Here is a 16,265-nt window from a genome sequence, read left to right as displayed (position 1 = left end):
TGCTTGTGGAAGGATGTGTATTATGCCTGTAGAACAGGGAATATGGCTGGTTGGGTCTGGGAGTTTTGTTATTCAACATCTATTAAAACTTAGATGTTCAGTTATGAACATCTCCCTCTCATTCTTTATCCAGCTGCATCCAAAGCAGATTCAAAGGGGCCAATTAACTGGTGTCCTGCACCAAATGAATTCTAATTTTGGTAGTGTTATGCTGATTTTGCACTGGTGTGAATGAGAGGTTAAGAGAAAGGACAACAATGAACTGGGCCCTAAGTTCTCTACCCTGATCTCGATCTCAAATGGCTTCTTGATGAGTCTTAAAGCAAAATGCAGGACAACATATCCCATGGACTGTTTTAGGCTCTTTCCCTTTTTCAGGAACAACTAGGAGTCTTGTAGGTGGGTGCATCTACACTGCACCGTTATTTTGAGATAATTAGTGTGGTTTTGAAATAACAATGTGAGCGTCTACACCACCATTCTGTTATTTCAAAATGATTTCAAAATAACAGATGGCTTATTCCGAAATCTGTAAACCTCATTCTACAAGGAATAATGCCTATTCCAAAACAGTTATTTTGAAATAAGGCATGTGTAAATGCTCCACTGCTGCTATTTCAAAATAGCTCCTCAGCAGGGCCATTCTCCTCCCCAGTGCCTTCTGGGCCTCTAAATCGAGAGCACATCTACATTAGGGAAGTCTGCCTCAGATTAATTTTGAGGATTCCCTGCAGTGTAGACATTCTAATTTGAAATAAACTATTTATGAATAACTATTCCAGAATAGCTTATTTTGAAACCAGCGTGTAGCGCAGATGTACCCTTAGAGACTAATATATTTATTAAGGCATAAGCTTTCATGGATAAAACCCACTTCATCAATTGAATTGGAGTGGAAGTTACAGAAGCTAGGGTGTGTATATATAAAGAAGAAGTTGCTTATGTTAATGAAGCTAATCAAATCAATGTGGAAGTGAGTTATCCACAGCATTTGGTGTGGAGATGTGAATATCCAGAAAGGGGAAATTGTCTTTGTAAGGTATCAACCAGTTGATATCCTTATTCAGTCCTGAGTGGATAGTGCTGAATTTGTAAATTAATACCACTTCAGCTGTCTCTCTTTGTAACTGTTTTTTTTAATTCTTTTGAAGAAGGATGGCTACTTTCAAATCCATTACTGAATGTTCATGGAGGTTAAAGTGTTCTCCTACAGGTTTAGGTGTGTTACTGTTCCTGATGCCTGATTAGTGTCCATTTATCCTTTGGTGTAGAAACTGTCTTGTTTGTCCAACTTAAGTGGCAGAGGGGCATTGCTGGCACTTGATGGCATATATCACATTAGTGGATGTGCAGGTGAATGAGCCCCTGATCGTGTGGCTTATGTGGTTAGGTCCTGTGATAGTGTCGTATGTATGGCTATGTGGATAGAATTGGCAATAGGGTTTGTTGCATGGATGGGTTCCTGGGTAAGTGTTTCTGTGGTGTGGTGTGTGGCTGCTGGTGAGTATTTGCTTTGAGAGGGAGGGGAAGCTGTTTGTAGGCAGGAACCAGACTATTTCCTAAGGCCTGTGAGAGTGAGGGAACGTTTTCCATGATAGATTGTAGATTGTCATTGATGCACTGGAGAGGTTTGAGCTGGGGGCTCTAGATAATGAGTGGTATTTTGTTGTTCACCTTGATGGACCTGTCCTGAGCCAGGTGACTTCTGGGTACTTGTCTGGCTCTGTCAATCTATTTCTTCACTTCCCCAGGTGGGTATTTAAGTTTTAAGAATGACTGAGAAAAATCTTGTAGGTGTTTGTTTCTGTCTGTGTCGTAGGGCTTGGCTTTAGACAATATATCATGGGTCCTGGATGGAAGCTAGTGATATGTAGGTAAGAATAGCGGTCACTATGTTTCTGGTATATGGTGGTGTTTATGTGACTATCATTTATTTCTAATGTCTAGGAAGTGGATCTCTTGTGTGGCTTGTTCCAGGCTGAGGCTGATAGTGGGGTGGAAATTGTTGAAATCCCGGTGGAATTCTTCAGGGATCTACTTCCCCTTTCTGTATAGTCACATCACCACACCAAATGCTGTGAATGATCCGTTTCCACCCTGACTTGATTAGCTTCAGTAACACAAGCAACTTCTTCCTTATATATACACATTCTTGCTTCTGTAACTTCTACTTAAATTCATCTGATGAAGTGGAGTTTTTTACCCACAAAAGCTTATACCCTAATAAATCTGTTAAGCTCTACGTTGTTACAGGACTCCTCATTGTTTTTGCAGATACAGACTAAAATAACCACTCCTTTAAGACTTTCCCTTTTTCTGGGATTGTCCTCTGGAAGATGCATCCTAAAAATAAGCATAGCAGGAAGCCAAAAGATTGTAGCTAACACTGAGCAGAAGAGTGGTCGCCAGAGTTCTTCTGTATCTACACACTCGTCAGAGAAATGATCCGGTACACTGCAGGGGAAGGCCAGGCCATGCTTCCCCCTCTGCACCTGCTGCTGGAGGGAAGTGTTCCCTGTAATTTAAAGCATAGTAAGTGCAGCTCTTCAGCATGCTGTGCTTTGTCTATGTCAACAAAAAAGCATCCAGAAACTACCAGGCACTATATTTTGTCTCTCCCCCCTTAATCTGCATCAAGAATTAAATCTCTGCATACTCATGCGAATTACATTCCAGTACACTCTCATTGCCATCCCTCAACTGGCCTGTGGTCCTATCTTAGGACCGGTAGCCCTATTGTTCTGTTGCAAAATCTTGTTGTAACTAGCTGACAATAAACAAATTGCATTTTCATTATGGATAAACAACCCTTCTGGGTACCACTTGATACCAGAAGTAACTACTGCAACGTGCATCAGAGTGCACAGAGATAGCATGAAAAGCCACAAACAACTCTGACTTATTGCTCTGGAGCCCACCGGTTGTGGAACCGTCCTCCCCCTCACATTGCCCTGGGGCCCATGGTGGCTCCACTGGGGGTGGGAGCAGGCTGGAGATGGGGTGTCTGGACCAGAGGGATGGTGCAGGAACCGTCTGGGGGGATGTGTACCTACACACCAAAAGTCTTGTGTGACTTGTTAAATGCATTAGCACCTACAATACTGATATGGAAATTTCTTTTAAAACATGAAAGAATTCTCTGTGTGCTTATTTTTTATCCTTATCTTTCTGCATGAGTCAATATGATTGGCCTGAATCTTCAGGCCAACTTCCAGAGTGATCTTTTCAGGATCTAATGTATACAAATCTATATCTGTTTTCTTGCTTTGACTGCTTGTTCAATTGTCTTATGCAGATTGAAATGTAGGGTTACCAGTTTTAGGTTACATAGCTGATTACATAGATTTTCTGTTACCATGCAATGATTTTTTAAAATGCTGATTAATTTTGTCACTATTAAGACAACTCTCGTCCCTCACTTTTCCCCATGAGTGTAAAGCTTTTGAGTACTTACTGAAGCATATTTGTTTTCTGATTTGTCCTCCACAAAGCCAATTCGGCATGGTGTCCTCTGATTCTGTAGCCAGTAGTCAGTTGACTCTAGTAGACTGTTGCTGCAGAGAACCTGTTAAAATAGATGAATTTACTTAATTCTAATTTGCTTGAAATAATTGCCTGGACTTGCACCTTTTCAAGTCAATGGGAGTCTTGATAGTGAGTTTCATTTGGGACAATACTGAGACTTTTTTGTTCCTTTTGAAAAATATATGCTTAATCAAGTTGAGATTATAGAAATATACACCTCACTTAAAGTCGAATCCTGTTCACTTCAAAAGTGAAAGTTCTGGAAAATATTTTTTTTACTATCAAACATATACATTTTTATTGGAATACATGGATGCAGGGGCTTTAAACTGATACACACAAAAAGCAAAAATAAATTTGGTAAAAAGGCCTTTACAGAGAAGTAACATACTTATTTTAATTCTTCTGGCAGTCGGAGGGCTGGAGGCTGTCAGTCACATGCCTACCATTTTCATACCTGAGTGCCTCACTTGAGAACTTGGAAGCAGTCAAGTACCATTTTAGCCAGTACTGAATTCACTACTGCTTCTGTTGAAGTGGGTGAGAGTTTTGCCATTGAATTCAATGAAACTAACAGTTTCAACTGCAATCTTTTCTCAGATCCCTGATCCCCATTAGGCGTTTTGGTGAAGTAAAGACCAAACGATTGTGCCTCTTCTGCCTATCTTTGTCCTATAACTGAAGACTGCTTATAAATGTTTGTAGACTAGAAAGTCAAAGCCAGTCTTATAAGTTGGGTGGTGCAACCTCTAGAATTAATTTTATTCCTTATGTTGCTGTTCCTGCAACACAATGTCCAACAGAGCTAAATCATTTTTTATAAAGAAATCTTTATGTTATGTAGTTTCATTACTAAAACACATTTGCAAGCTATTATATTTAGCATAATAAAAAGGGTATTTTCTTTCTGAATGTGGCATGACATATTTTATTGAAATGCCTCAGATGACAATGGGATTTGTTTTGAGACTATGACTCACAAGACACATGCTGACTGTGACAAGTTGTGCCAAAGACTGTGTTTAGGAGCAAATAAGTTCATAGCTGCCTCACAAATTTGTATAGGGCAAAATATAGCTATCTTTGAAAACAGGGGACTGATACTGCAGTAAGTTTGTGGGATAGTTGTAGAAAGTGTGCTATCATAATAAGCAGGGGGAAGTGGGTGGAAATGCATGGGTTCTCCAGTCACCGTTCCCCAGGAAGGGAATGACAAACCACATGACACATGCTCCTTCTCAGGAAAAAGGATGGTCCTGCAACATGGGTGGTAACCTGGGATGCAGGAGACCTGTGTCTAGTGTCTCAATCTGCCATGTGCTTCTTGCGCCAAGAAGTTCTCCCAAACTGGCTGAGGTCCTTCCTTTATCCATTAGATAGCAGCAAAATACAGGGCCATAGTATGGGAAGAATCCCTCACTTAGAAAATGCCTATACTAGAACTTGCATACAATTTCCTGCTTCAGCAACCTGGTACTCTTCCCCATCTGCAGAGTTTTTTTTTCCCATGGAAAGAGATGATTTGGCCATAATACTTTAAAATGGATTAGGCAATTGCAGTAATAAGAATAGCAACAGCAGTGTCACTAGCTATAAACCACCTAGCGTGGTTAATCATCTTCATCTTGTAGATATCAGAAAGCGCATCTGTGAAATGAATTTATGTTTCATTCAGATTTCTTCTTGTATAGCATGAACTATGCATTAACTCCTCTTCATTCTTGTTGAAGAAATTAGCAAGTGTCATGTTTTTAAACCATACATTTACTGACATTTCTCACATAGCACAGGAGTATGGTGCTGGCTTCTATCTAATCAAAATGCAAATATCTTGCTGTATCAGTGTGCTGGGATAAAATTATAAAATGATGCTTGACTTTCAGTCCTAGTGCTTATGACCCTTGTGAATTTTGCTCTAATAATACACTTTCAATAAAAGCTTCTGCCACTAATGCATGAAGTTTTATATTGAGGTCCCACTAAAGACAAAAAGAAGATGGTAGGCAGGTACTGTACTACTGGATATGATGAGTATGCTATATGTCAGTTTAAAAAGTCAACCTGGAGAGTTCCTAGTTCAAAAGCAAGACCTTTCTCTGTGATGCAACTGTGCTTATCTGTACTGCAACTACATCAACAATTCCATTTCAAAAATGACTTGTCAACAATCAATTCCAAGTGATAGTCAACTGATGACATCTGTTAAGTGGCAACTAGAAGAATGCGTCCATGTAGGTTGGGAGGCTTCCAGGACTATGCTTAAGTAAAATACCTCCTCCCCACCCCCACATGTTGTGAATGGTCCCTGGAATGCTTCCCATGTGTCTGCAACAGCCTCACTTGAGTATTCCTGGGCAGCAGGACAGTACACTACCAGAACTCTACCTGTCCTATATCGTGCACTTGTTAGCAAACTGGTAGCCTGCTGGTACTCACATGGAGCCTCAGTGACTTCAGGGAAGCTCTACGTGGGTGCAGCATGGAGGCGATATGGTCTTAATTGATATGGGCCTATTGTACCTGCTGTCTTCTGAGGAGGCCAAATCCTGGCTCCATTGATTTGTTTCACCCAAACACAGACAGACAGGGGAGGAATGAATATAAAACTGCCTCTGATGACTGAATTAGGCCCTCAGAATCTAGTTCTTTATGTGAGCAGGTGCAACCCCAATGAGAGACTGAGTTACTGTTCGTTAACTTGACAAAATGGAGCTATGTCAATTGGGTAGCTTATTTTGAAAGAACTTATTTCAAAATTGGGAGTGTCTATAGACACTTATTTCACTTGTTATTACTTATTTCAAAATAGAGCACTCCTCCTCCGACTTCCCATACAATAAGGGTTACAGGAGATGGAGTAAGAAGTCTTCCAACTTGACAATATTTCAACATTATTTCGAAATAACTGCCTGCTGTGTAGACGTGGACTAAGTTATTTCAAAATTATGTTGTGTAGACATACCCTCAGAGAATATTAGTTCTCCTTGTGCTCTATGCTGTACATTGTGTCTATGATAGGATCAGAACCACCAGGATGTTACATATTTAATTAATTAGATGACACAATTAAGAACTTCTGAGCCTGATTCTCCACTCTTTTCTTGCACCCTGGATAGTCACTTGCATACACATGGCACAAGCTTAACAGGTGTAAAATGCTCCCATTCTACATTTAGTAGCAGTCCGTCTCCTTCACACAGCTGTGAATGATTACACTAGGGCTACGTCTAGACTGGCCCCTTCTCCGGAAGAGGCATGCAAAGCAGGCAAGTCAGAATAGGGAAATCCGCGGGGGATTTAAATATCCCCCGCGGGATTTAAATAAACATGGCCGCCACTTTTTTTCCGGCTTGGGGAAAAGCCAGAAAAGAGCGTCTAGACTGGCGCGATCCTCCGGAATAAAGTCCTTTTCTGGAGGATCTCTTATTCCTACTTGCAAGTTGTAGTACTTGCATTATTTTTTGAAAGATCAGCGTCTAGACTGGCGCTTTTCTCCAACAAAGCTCCGTGTGGAAAAAAAGTGGCAGCCATTTTTATGCTAATGAAGCGCGGGAGATTTAAATCCCCGCTTCATTAGCAATCGCGATGTGTCTAATTTACATCCTTTTTCCAAAAAAGGGATGTAGTCTAGACGTAGCCCAAGTGTATTTAGTGATCATAAATATGCCAATGTGACCAAAGACTTTCTACCAAGAATGACAAAGCCTTAAATTTGAAAACAGTCCCTTCCTTGAGGACTGCTGTTTTCTCTTGTTTAGCAGTTCATTGACTTTGCACTTGATCAATTCTATACCTTCTGCCTCAGTGAAAATAGAGTCCTGCTGCCATAATTAACTCTGACTAGATGCGTAAATTAAAACCTTCTGCAAGCGACAGAAGCACATCTCCTCTTACCTTTGCAAAGTGCTAGTCATTTTTGATATATTCATGCTGAAATCTTGAAATAAAAAGATCTTATTGCTGTTGAAAGAATGTCTCTGCCCCTTGGAACTTTATTTTAAAACTGTCACCATGCTACATCTTAGACTGTTGCCAATACAGCGTAACCCAAGGGAACTCTGCAATCCTGCTCAAAGCTAGACATACCTGGGAGAAGGACACCATCTTAAATTACTCAGTAAAATCCAGATTCATCAGAAATTATAGCAATTAATGGGTATGTGTACATTCATGTAAACATCTGCAGTAGACCCATGACAGCTCAAGCTCCAGAAGAGCCCAGCTATCTACACTGCAAATTTACAGCCACTTAAGCCTGAGCTCTACAAGCCAAAGTCAGCTGACAAGGGCCAGCTGTGAGGCTGCGTCTAGATTGGCATGATTTTCCAGAAATGCTTTCAACGGAAAAGTTTTCCGTTAAAAGCATTTTCGGAACAGAGCATCTAGATTGGCACGGACGCTTTTCCGCAAAAGCACTTTTTGCGGAAAAACGTCCGTGCCAATCTAGACGCACTTTTCCGCAAAAAAGCCCCAATCGCCATTTTCGCAATCGGGGCTTTTTTGCGGAAAACAAATCTGAGCTGTCTACACTGGCCCTTTTGCCCAAAAGCTTTGCGCAAAAGGGACTTTTGCCTGAACGGGAGCAGAATAGTATTTCCGCAAGAAGCACTGATTTCTTACAGTAGGAAGTCAGTGTTCTTGCGGAAATTCAAGCGGCCAGTGTAGACAGCTGGCAAGTTTTTCCAGAAAAGCGGCTGATTTTCCGGAAAAACTGGCCAGTCTAGACACAGCCTGAGTGTTTAATCGCCCGGTACACATACCTGGCTTTCTATTCCTATTTTATAAGTCTTTCATCAAGATACAAAAAATTAAAATTACATGTTTTATGTACTAGGTTGTATATTTCTTCAGCTTCCACAACTTCTTGTCCTCAGGCACTAAAATCCTAACTCCTGTCAGAGATACTCTCTTGTATCTTGTATCCTGTCAGAGATACTCTCTGAAATTGCCTCTTCGAGCTTAAACATCCCCGGAAGAGGTAAACTGACATATTTCACAACTGCCTCATTCACCCAAATTCCCTCCCAGACGCCACATTCCCTCCTGCACCCCAATTTTTTACCCAAGCTCCCTTCTGCACCCAACCTCCATCCCAGACCCCACACCTCCTCCATTAATACAATGGAAAACTACATCCCTTGCCCACTTATCAAATTCTTGGAGTGGGCCCCCCCATCAAAAATTATTGCCCACCCCTGAACTAGAAGCAGAATTTGATTCATACATCATACTTATGTGTAGCATCTGCATACACAACACTGCTGTATATTGGGTGCTTGGTGGAAATCATCATACTTTAAATAATTCAGGATAAATCCACATCATGCATTAAATGTGAAATCAGCAGTAATTCATGGTTCTAAAAAAAGTTTTCCACTTGCAACTAGACCTAACTGTCAGCATTACTCAGTGCATGGTGAATCAATGAACTAAATCACCCTCTAGCACAATGTAGAATGAAAAAGTCACTCTTTCCCAGAGGAAAAAAAATTCACACAAGTTCAGTGTAACAGCTTCCTGCTCGAAGACATTTATATACAGTAAATGTATCTACAATGGATACAACACTGAAGCTTTGCTCTACAAACAAGACATCTGCATGTTTATGCCTTATTATCTTGATTGCTTTGGTTAATTACCACTCATCAAAAGATATAAAAGAGGTACATGCAGAATAAGATGAGACATCAAGGGACATATCTCTCGCATTCAATCAGATTGGCCTGAGAAGTGATAGTCATCATATGAAATGCTGGCTAACAGTAAAAATAGCTCTTCAACTTTGCAAGTGAATTGACTGGAATGCTTAGATCATTCCCTGCTACTGAAAGACCAATGTAGCTCCAGTCCAACAGCAATTATAAATTTTAAATAAAACTTATTTTTAATAAACGTAAGATAAAATAGAAGGAGGTAGAAAAGCTGATATTTCTGTATACTTTTAGCCATGTGAAAACAACATTAAAGCATCCAGTAACAATTCCTCAAATGTTCTGCAGTTAGTAAAATGCAGAAAATAATTGATTTGATTGCACAGCTATATCAGCAGTCAATAGTCAGATTTTGCTATTAAAATGTTAATGGTAAGACTCCAAGTAGATGGAACAGCTCTTAGTTACCGGTGTGGTATTCTCTTTTAAAACATTTTCAAGTCAACCTGGTGTTTGTGAAGACGCAAGGTGGATCCACCCCACGGGTGAAATCTTCTGGACAGGTACTATTGGCAAAAGGGAGTTACTCACCTCGTGCAGTAACGAGTATTCTTCGAGATGTGTGTCCCCGTGGGTGCTCCACTGTAGGTGAAGGGTTGCCCTGAGCCGCAGATCGGAGCTTTGTATAGCAGTTTCCCCTGTTGAGCCACGCATGCCCAGGAGGCGTCTCGAGCCCTTCTCGCCTCCTGAGGAGCGTGACTCAACCCCCTCCCTTTCAGTTCCTCGTCTCCGCCCGAGAATTTTGACTCCGAGCAGAGGGAAGGTAGGGAGGGTCGTGGAGCACCCACGGGGACACACATCTCGAAGAACACTCGTTACTGCACGAGGTGAGTAACTCCCTTTTCTTCTTCGAGTAGTGTCCCCGTGGGTGCTCCACTGTAGGTGACTACAAAGCAGTATTCAATGTAAGGCTGGAGGGAGCCAGAGTCATTGTTTAGCAGTGGTAGAGAGTACTGCTGTGGCAACTGCTGAATCACTCTTGAGTTGTGGAAGGATAGCGTAGTGTTTAGCAAAAGTATGGTCTGAAGACCATGTTGCTGCTCGGTAAATGTCTCTTAAGGGGACATTGCCCAGAAAGGCTGTAGAAGCAGCCGTGGCTCGAGTAGAATGTGCTCGTGGTGGGCATTGTAGTGGTCTATTGCCCAGAGAGTGGCATTTGATTATACATGTCGATATCCACTTTGAGATTCGTTGCGATGATATTGGTGTCCCTTTGGATCGTTCAGCAATGGAGATAAAAAGTCTTTCGGATTTACGAAATGGTTTTGTTCTTTCTAGGAAGAAGGCCAGAGCTCTCCGGATGTCCAGAGTGTGCAGGCTGGCGTCTGTCTGCGAAGAATGCGGTTTTGGGAAAAAGGTAGGTAATACGATCGGTTCGTTGAGATGGAATTCTGTACATATCTTTGGCAAAAACGTGGGGTGGGGTCTCAGTCTGACCCTATCCTTAGTGAAAACTGTGTAAGGAGGTTCTGACATTAGTGCTCCGAGTTCGCTCACCCTCCTGACGGAGGTAATGGCTAATAGGAAACAGACTTTCATAAAAAGGAAGCGAAGTGGTACTGTTGCCAGTGGCTCAAAGGGAGGTCTGGTGAGGCAATTCAAAACAAGATTTAGGTCCCATAAAGGGGGTGGGGCCTTATGTGGTGGGTACACATTCTGGAGCCCCTTGAGGAATCTCTTCGTAATAGGATGGTTAAAAATGGAGAAGCCGTCTACTGAGGTATGAAATGCTGCTATTGCAGCGAGGTGTACTCTTAGAGAGGAGATTGACAGTCCTGATGCCTTAAGCTCCAGAGTGTAGTTCAGGACGGTATTTAGTGGTGAGGCAGGGGGCTCCACCTTGGCTCGCTGACACCAATGACAGAAACGTGTCCATTTCTGTTGATAAGTTTTCCGAGTAGACTGTCTCCTGCTATGGAGGAGGATGTCTTTTACTCGCTGGGAGCAGCGCTCTTCTACCTCCGAGAACCAGAGAGAAGCCATGCGTGAAGGTGCAGGGTATTGAGTTGTGGATGCAGTATCTTGCCGTCGTCCTGAGATAGTAGGTCTATCTGGTATGGTAGTGGGTGGGGTGGCTGGACCGCTAGCCTGTGAAGGTATGGGTACCAGGTTTGGCGAGACCATGATGGTGCAATCAGGATGACTAGGGCTTTGTCTCTGAGGATCTTGTGCAGAACTCTTGGGATGAGCGGTATGGGAGGAAAGGCGTAGTGTAGGGGGGCTGTCCATTTGATTAGGAAGGCATCCCCCAGAGAGTGTTTGCCAAGTCCCACACGCGAGCAGAATTGGGGACATTTGGTGTTCTGGGTAGAAGCGAAGAGGTCTATCAATGGCCATCCCCATTGATGGAAAATTGAGTTCGCCACCTCCGTATGTAACTCCCATTCGTGGTCCGTGGTGAAGTTTCGGCTGAGGGAGTCTGCTTTGGTATTGTTCACTCCGGGCAGGTATGATGCTATAAGGGTGACTTGGTTGCGGATACACGCATTCCACAGGCGAATAGCCTCCGTGCATAGCGAGCGGGAGCGAGCTTCACCCTGTCTGTTTATGTAGAACATCGTGCAGATGTTGTCCGTTAGGATGTGGACTGTGTGATTGGAGATGTCGGAGGCAAAGTGTGCACAGGCATTTCTTACTGCTCTCAATTCGAGGAGATTGATATGTAAGAGTGTCTCGTTTGGGGACCACCTGCCTTGAACTTCGTGACCATCCATATGTGCCCCCCAGCCGAGCAGGGAAGCGTCTGTGGTGATTTGAATAGTGGGTTCGATTTGTTGGAACGGAACCCCCGCCAGAAGATTGTTTGGCACTGTCCACCATCGTAAGGATGCGAGCACGTCTGGTGGGATAGTAACCGTTTTGGTTTGAGGGTGTCGTGATGGGATATAAACGGCTGCAATCCAGAGCTGGAAACATCGAAAGTGCAGACGAGCATGGTGGACTACGTAGGTGGTGGAAGCCATGTGTCCCATTAGTTGGAGGCATGTAAGTATTGTGGTGGTAGGAACTGCGAGCATCCCATTTATAATTTTTTGCATGGTTGCAAAGCGTTGTTGAGGTAGGTATGCCCGGGCTGTGAGTGAGTCCAGGTGTGCGCCAATGAACTCTATATCTTGAACCGGGTACAGAATTGATTTGTTTTGGTTGATTAGAAGGCCTAGACGACTGAGGAGGGCCGTGGTCGTATGTAACATAGCGGCGGTTTCGGCGTATGAGGATCCCTTTAGAAGGCAATCGTCTAGGTAGGGAAATATGATGACGTTCTGCCGTCTGAGATATGCAGTTACAACCGCCAGTACCTTGGAAAATACCCTCGGGGCTGATGAGAGGCCGAAGGGAAGAACCTTGTACTGGAAATGGTCCAGTCCCAACGTGAAGCATAGGTAACGTCTGTGGGCGGGGTGGATGGTTACATGGAAATAGGCATCTTGGAGGTCGAGGGCTGCGAACCAGTCCCCTTGATCTAGCACAGGAATGATTGCAGAAAGAGTGACCATCTTGAAACGCTGTCTCTTGAGAAATTTGTTCAGTTTGCGGAGATCCAATATAGGTCTCCAGCCCCCCGTTCTTTTTTCGGTCAGGAAATAGTTCGAGTAAAACCCCCTCCCGTGGAACTCTCGAGGTATCCTTTCTATAGCCCCAATGGCAAGGAGCCAATTGACTTCTTGTTTTAGAAGGTTCCCGTGAGAGTGGTCCCTGAAAAGGGACGGGGTAGGGGGAAGGGTAGAGGGGATAGAAGTAAAAGGGATGGTATAGCCCACTCGAATTATCTCTAGGACCCAGCGGTCCGATGTTATGGATTCCCACTGTGGGAGGAAGGCAAGCAAACGGTGGTTGAATAGATGGCCATGTTGAGGTGCGAGATCGAATGGGAGGTCTTGCAGACCCTCGACCAAATGTTCAAATTTGCTGCTTAGATGGTTGGTTGGCTGGCAGACGGGCTTGGTTGGGTCGCCTTCTGGGACCTCGCTGTCTTGGTCTGTTGTCCTCATAAGGCCTCTGTGGTCGATTGTATTGTCCATAGCGGTAGCGATTATATGAATTATATGGGGTGTATCGTCTGCGTTTATATGGTGGCATGCCCATGCCTAGCGTGCGAAGTGTGGACTTAGAATTTTTGCTGTTGTGGAGCATTTCGTCCGTAGTAGCTGCAAATAGCTTTTGTTTGTCAAATGGCAAGTCCTCCACTTTGGGCTGGAGTTCGTGTGGAACTCCAGATGACTGGAGCCAAGAGGCTCTACGCATCACCACCGCTGTAGCTGTAACTCGGGCTGCAGTGTCAGCTACATCCATTGCCATTTGGAGAGCGGCGTGGGCAATCATATGGCCCTCATGAACTATTGATTTTAAGATGGGTCTTTTGTAGTCGGGGAGATACGCCATTAGTTCTCCCAGTTTTGAGTAGTTGTCAAAGTTGTGATTTGCTAAAAGAGCAGAGTAGTTTGATATTCTGAGTTGTAGGGTTGAAGAGGAGTATACTTTCTTGCCAAAGGAGTCCAACTTTTTGTGGTCCTTGTCTGCATTGCCCGTCCTATACTGTGGAAACTTCGCTCGTTGTTGTACTGAGTCCATGACTAGTGAATTAGGTTGTGGGTGAGTGAAGAGAAAGTCATTGTCTTTTGAGGGGACAAAGTACTTTCCGTCAATTTTCCTGTTAGTTGGTTGGATAGATGCAGGCGTCTTCCAGAGATCTTCTGAGGTCTCCATGATTGCCTCGTCTATGGGTAGGGCAATCTTGCCCTGTAGTGTCGGATGTAGATTCTTTAACAATTGGTATTGTTTCTTCTGCACCTCTTGCAGGGAGACATTGTGGCTTGCCGCTACTCTCTTGAATAGTTCTTGGAACTGTTTTAGATCGTCAATCGTTCCAGTGTCTGATGGTACTATGGCGTCCTCTGGTTGTGCATCAAGGGCATCAGAGTGTGTGATGTTTACTGACTGAGTATCTGAGTCGTTGTTTGAGATTCGTTCCACCTCATCCTCCGAAAAACTTGCTGGAGTTAGGGGTTGTGGCCGAGACAAACTTCTCCGGGATGCAATGGAACGAGGTGGGGAGCGGTGTCCATATGGCTCCCAGTGTTCCCATGGTCCCCATTGCGGTGGATAAGGTGGAGGTGGGTAAGGCCAGTATGGGTGCCATGGGCCATGTTGTGGTGGAGCCCTATAATGGTGAAAGCGAGCCTTTCCAGGTGATGGATGTCATGAGGAATAGACCGTGTGGTGGTCATCATCCGGAAGGGGAGCGTCGTGAAGCGACGACGGTGACATCGATCTGGGAGGGGATCGCCTTGATGGAGACCCCTCAGGAGAGTAAGAAGTAGAGGGCAGGCACAGGTAATGATGCCCACTGTATGGATCAGTCTCTTGTTGGGGCTGATCCCTAGGGGTCTCATCTGGCTGCTTGTCTGGCTGTGGGAGGACCAGCGGAGCATCAGCTGTTGCCAGAGGCTTCGGAGGCTGCCCATCGTTTTGCTGCGGTGCCGTGGCTTTAAGAGGCACCGCCGCTTTAAGCCGTGATGTAGATTTCGGCGCTGCAGAGGCTTGAAGCAGTGCCAGGGCTGGAAGCGGTGCCGGGCTCTGAAGCGGCACCGCGGTTTGAAGCGGCGCCGGCTTTTCATGCCGTGCCGGCTGCTGAGAACGGTCCCGGGGCACCGCAGAGGCTTGAAGCAGTGCGGGGACTGAAAGCGGTGCCGCGCTTGCAAGCGGCACCGCGGTTCGAAGCGGCGGCGGCTTTTCATGCCGTGCCGGCTGTTTAGAGCGCTCCTGGGGCCGCTCAGCTGTTGAGCGCCCCGATACCGGCGCGGAGTGGGAGGATCGCCCTGAAGCCTTAGTGGCAGGGGACTTCCCAGGCTGGTGTGCCTCTCCTCTATGTTTGGGAGAGGAAGAGGCTGGAAGAGAGCGGGATGCTCTGGGTCTCGGGGTATTTTTGGAAGGCGGCAGAGGCTCTTGCTGCGGTGCAGATTGTTCTCCCGCAGGCTGTAGAGCTTTTTCAAATAAAATCATCCTGAGGCGGAGCTCACGGTCTTTTCTGGCTCTCGCCGTCAGGGAATTGCACTGGGTACAGTTGTGTGGAGAGTGAGTCTCCCCCAAACACCGTATGCAGTCCGAGTGGCCGTCTGAAGCCGGCATTGGGTCCTGGCATTGAGCGCACTTTTTAAACCTTGAGGAGCCGGACATTGCAGGCTCTCGCTCTTGAAATTATTATATTGTTATAGTTTATGTGGTTTGCTTCTTCTTTTTTTTTTAAGTCTTTATGTGTTTCTTGTTTGACAGGCGGAGAAAGCTGGTTCACCAGAGTCTCGGTCTGAGGTAAGTTCAAGCCCCCCCTCCTGAGGGGGGGATTTAACTAATCTATTTTTCCTATTTCTAGGTTTTTTTTTTTTTATTTTAAATAAAGAAACAGGGAAAGAGTAACTAGGATAACAGGGGAAGCTAACTATGCCTAAATTAGTAAGAGGAAAGCAGTCAGATAATCTGACAGGGAGCTCCTAACTGCTCCGTCCGCTGACGAGGGCGGTTAAAGAGGAACTGAAAGGGAGGGGGTTGAGTCACGCTCCTCAGGAGGCGGGAAGGGCTCGAGATGCCTCCTGGGCATGCGTGGCTCAACAGGGGAAACTGCTATACAAAGCTCTGATCTGCGGCTCAGGGCAACCCTTCACCTACAGTGGAGCACCCACGGGGACACTACTCGAAGAAGAACAAGATCTTCTCCTCACTAACCTTTCAGTGTGCCATAATCTGATGTGAAGTAGCTGCCTCTGGCAGAGGTAAGTAGAGAATCATGGGGTACTAATGTCAGTGAACATTTTTCTGTTAATATTTACATTGAAAGAAGGAGAAATATAGGGAGTACCTGTCCGGTTCCAGTTAGATTTTTTTTTCTTTTTCCTCTTTTCTTAAAACCAAATAAGGACTGTCATGAATAAACAAAACCTTTCAGTTAGGGATGTCACTGGTTACTCAGTTAACTGGCAGCCCATTCAGGTTGCTCCAATCCAGTGTGGCCCACCATTGCATGGGCTGGGAGCC

General features: G+C 44.5%; 1 protein-coding gene across 2 annotated transcripts in view; it reads right to left on the bottom strand.

Moving 5' to 3' along the window:
* Positions 1–16,265, bottom strand: part of SPHKAP (SPHK1 interactor, AKAP domain containing) — a 114,870-nt gene that overhangs the window by 65,864 nt on the left and 32,741 nt on the right. For both annotated transcript variants that reach the window (XM_006119883.5, XM_006119884.5), the window contains one exon: positions 3,455–3,565. In XM_006119883.5, coding sequence (XP_006119945.4) covers positions 3,455–3,565 — 111 coding nt within the window. The remainder of the gene's footprint in view (positions 1–3,454; positions 3,566–16,265) is intronic.

The sequence above is a fragment of the Pelodiscus sinensis genome, chromosome 10 (genome assembly GCF_052426305.1).
Source record: "Pelodiscus sinensis isolate ZL-2025 chromosome 10, ASM5242630v1, whole genome shotgun sequence".
NCBI lineage: Eukaryota > Metazoa > Chordata > Testudines > Trionychidae > Pelodiscus > Pelodiscus sinensis.
Note: the sequence above shows the minus strand (reverse complement) of the source record. Positions and strands in the feature narration are given on the sequence as shown.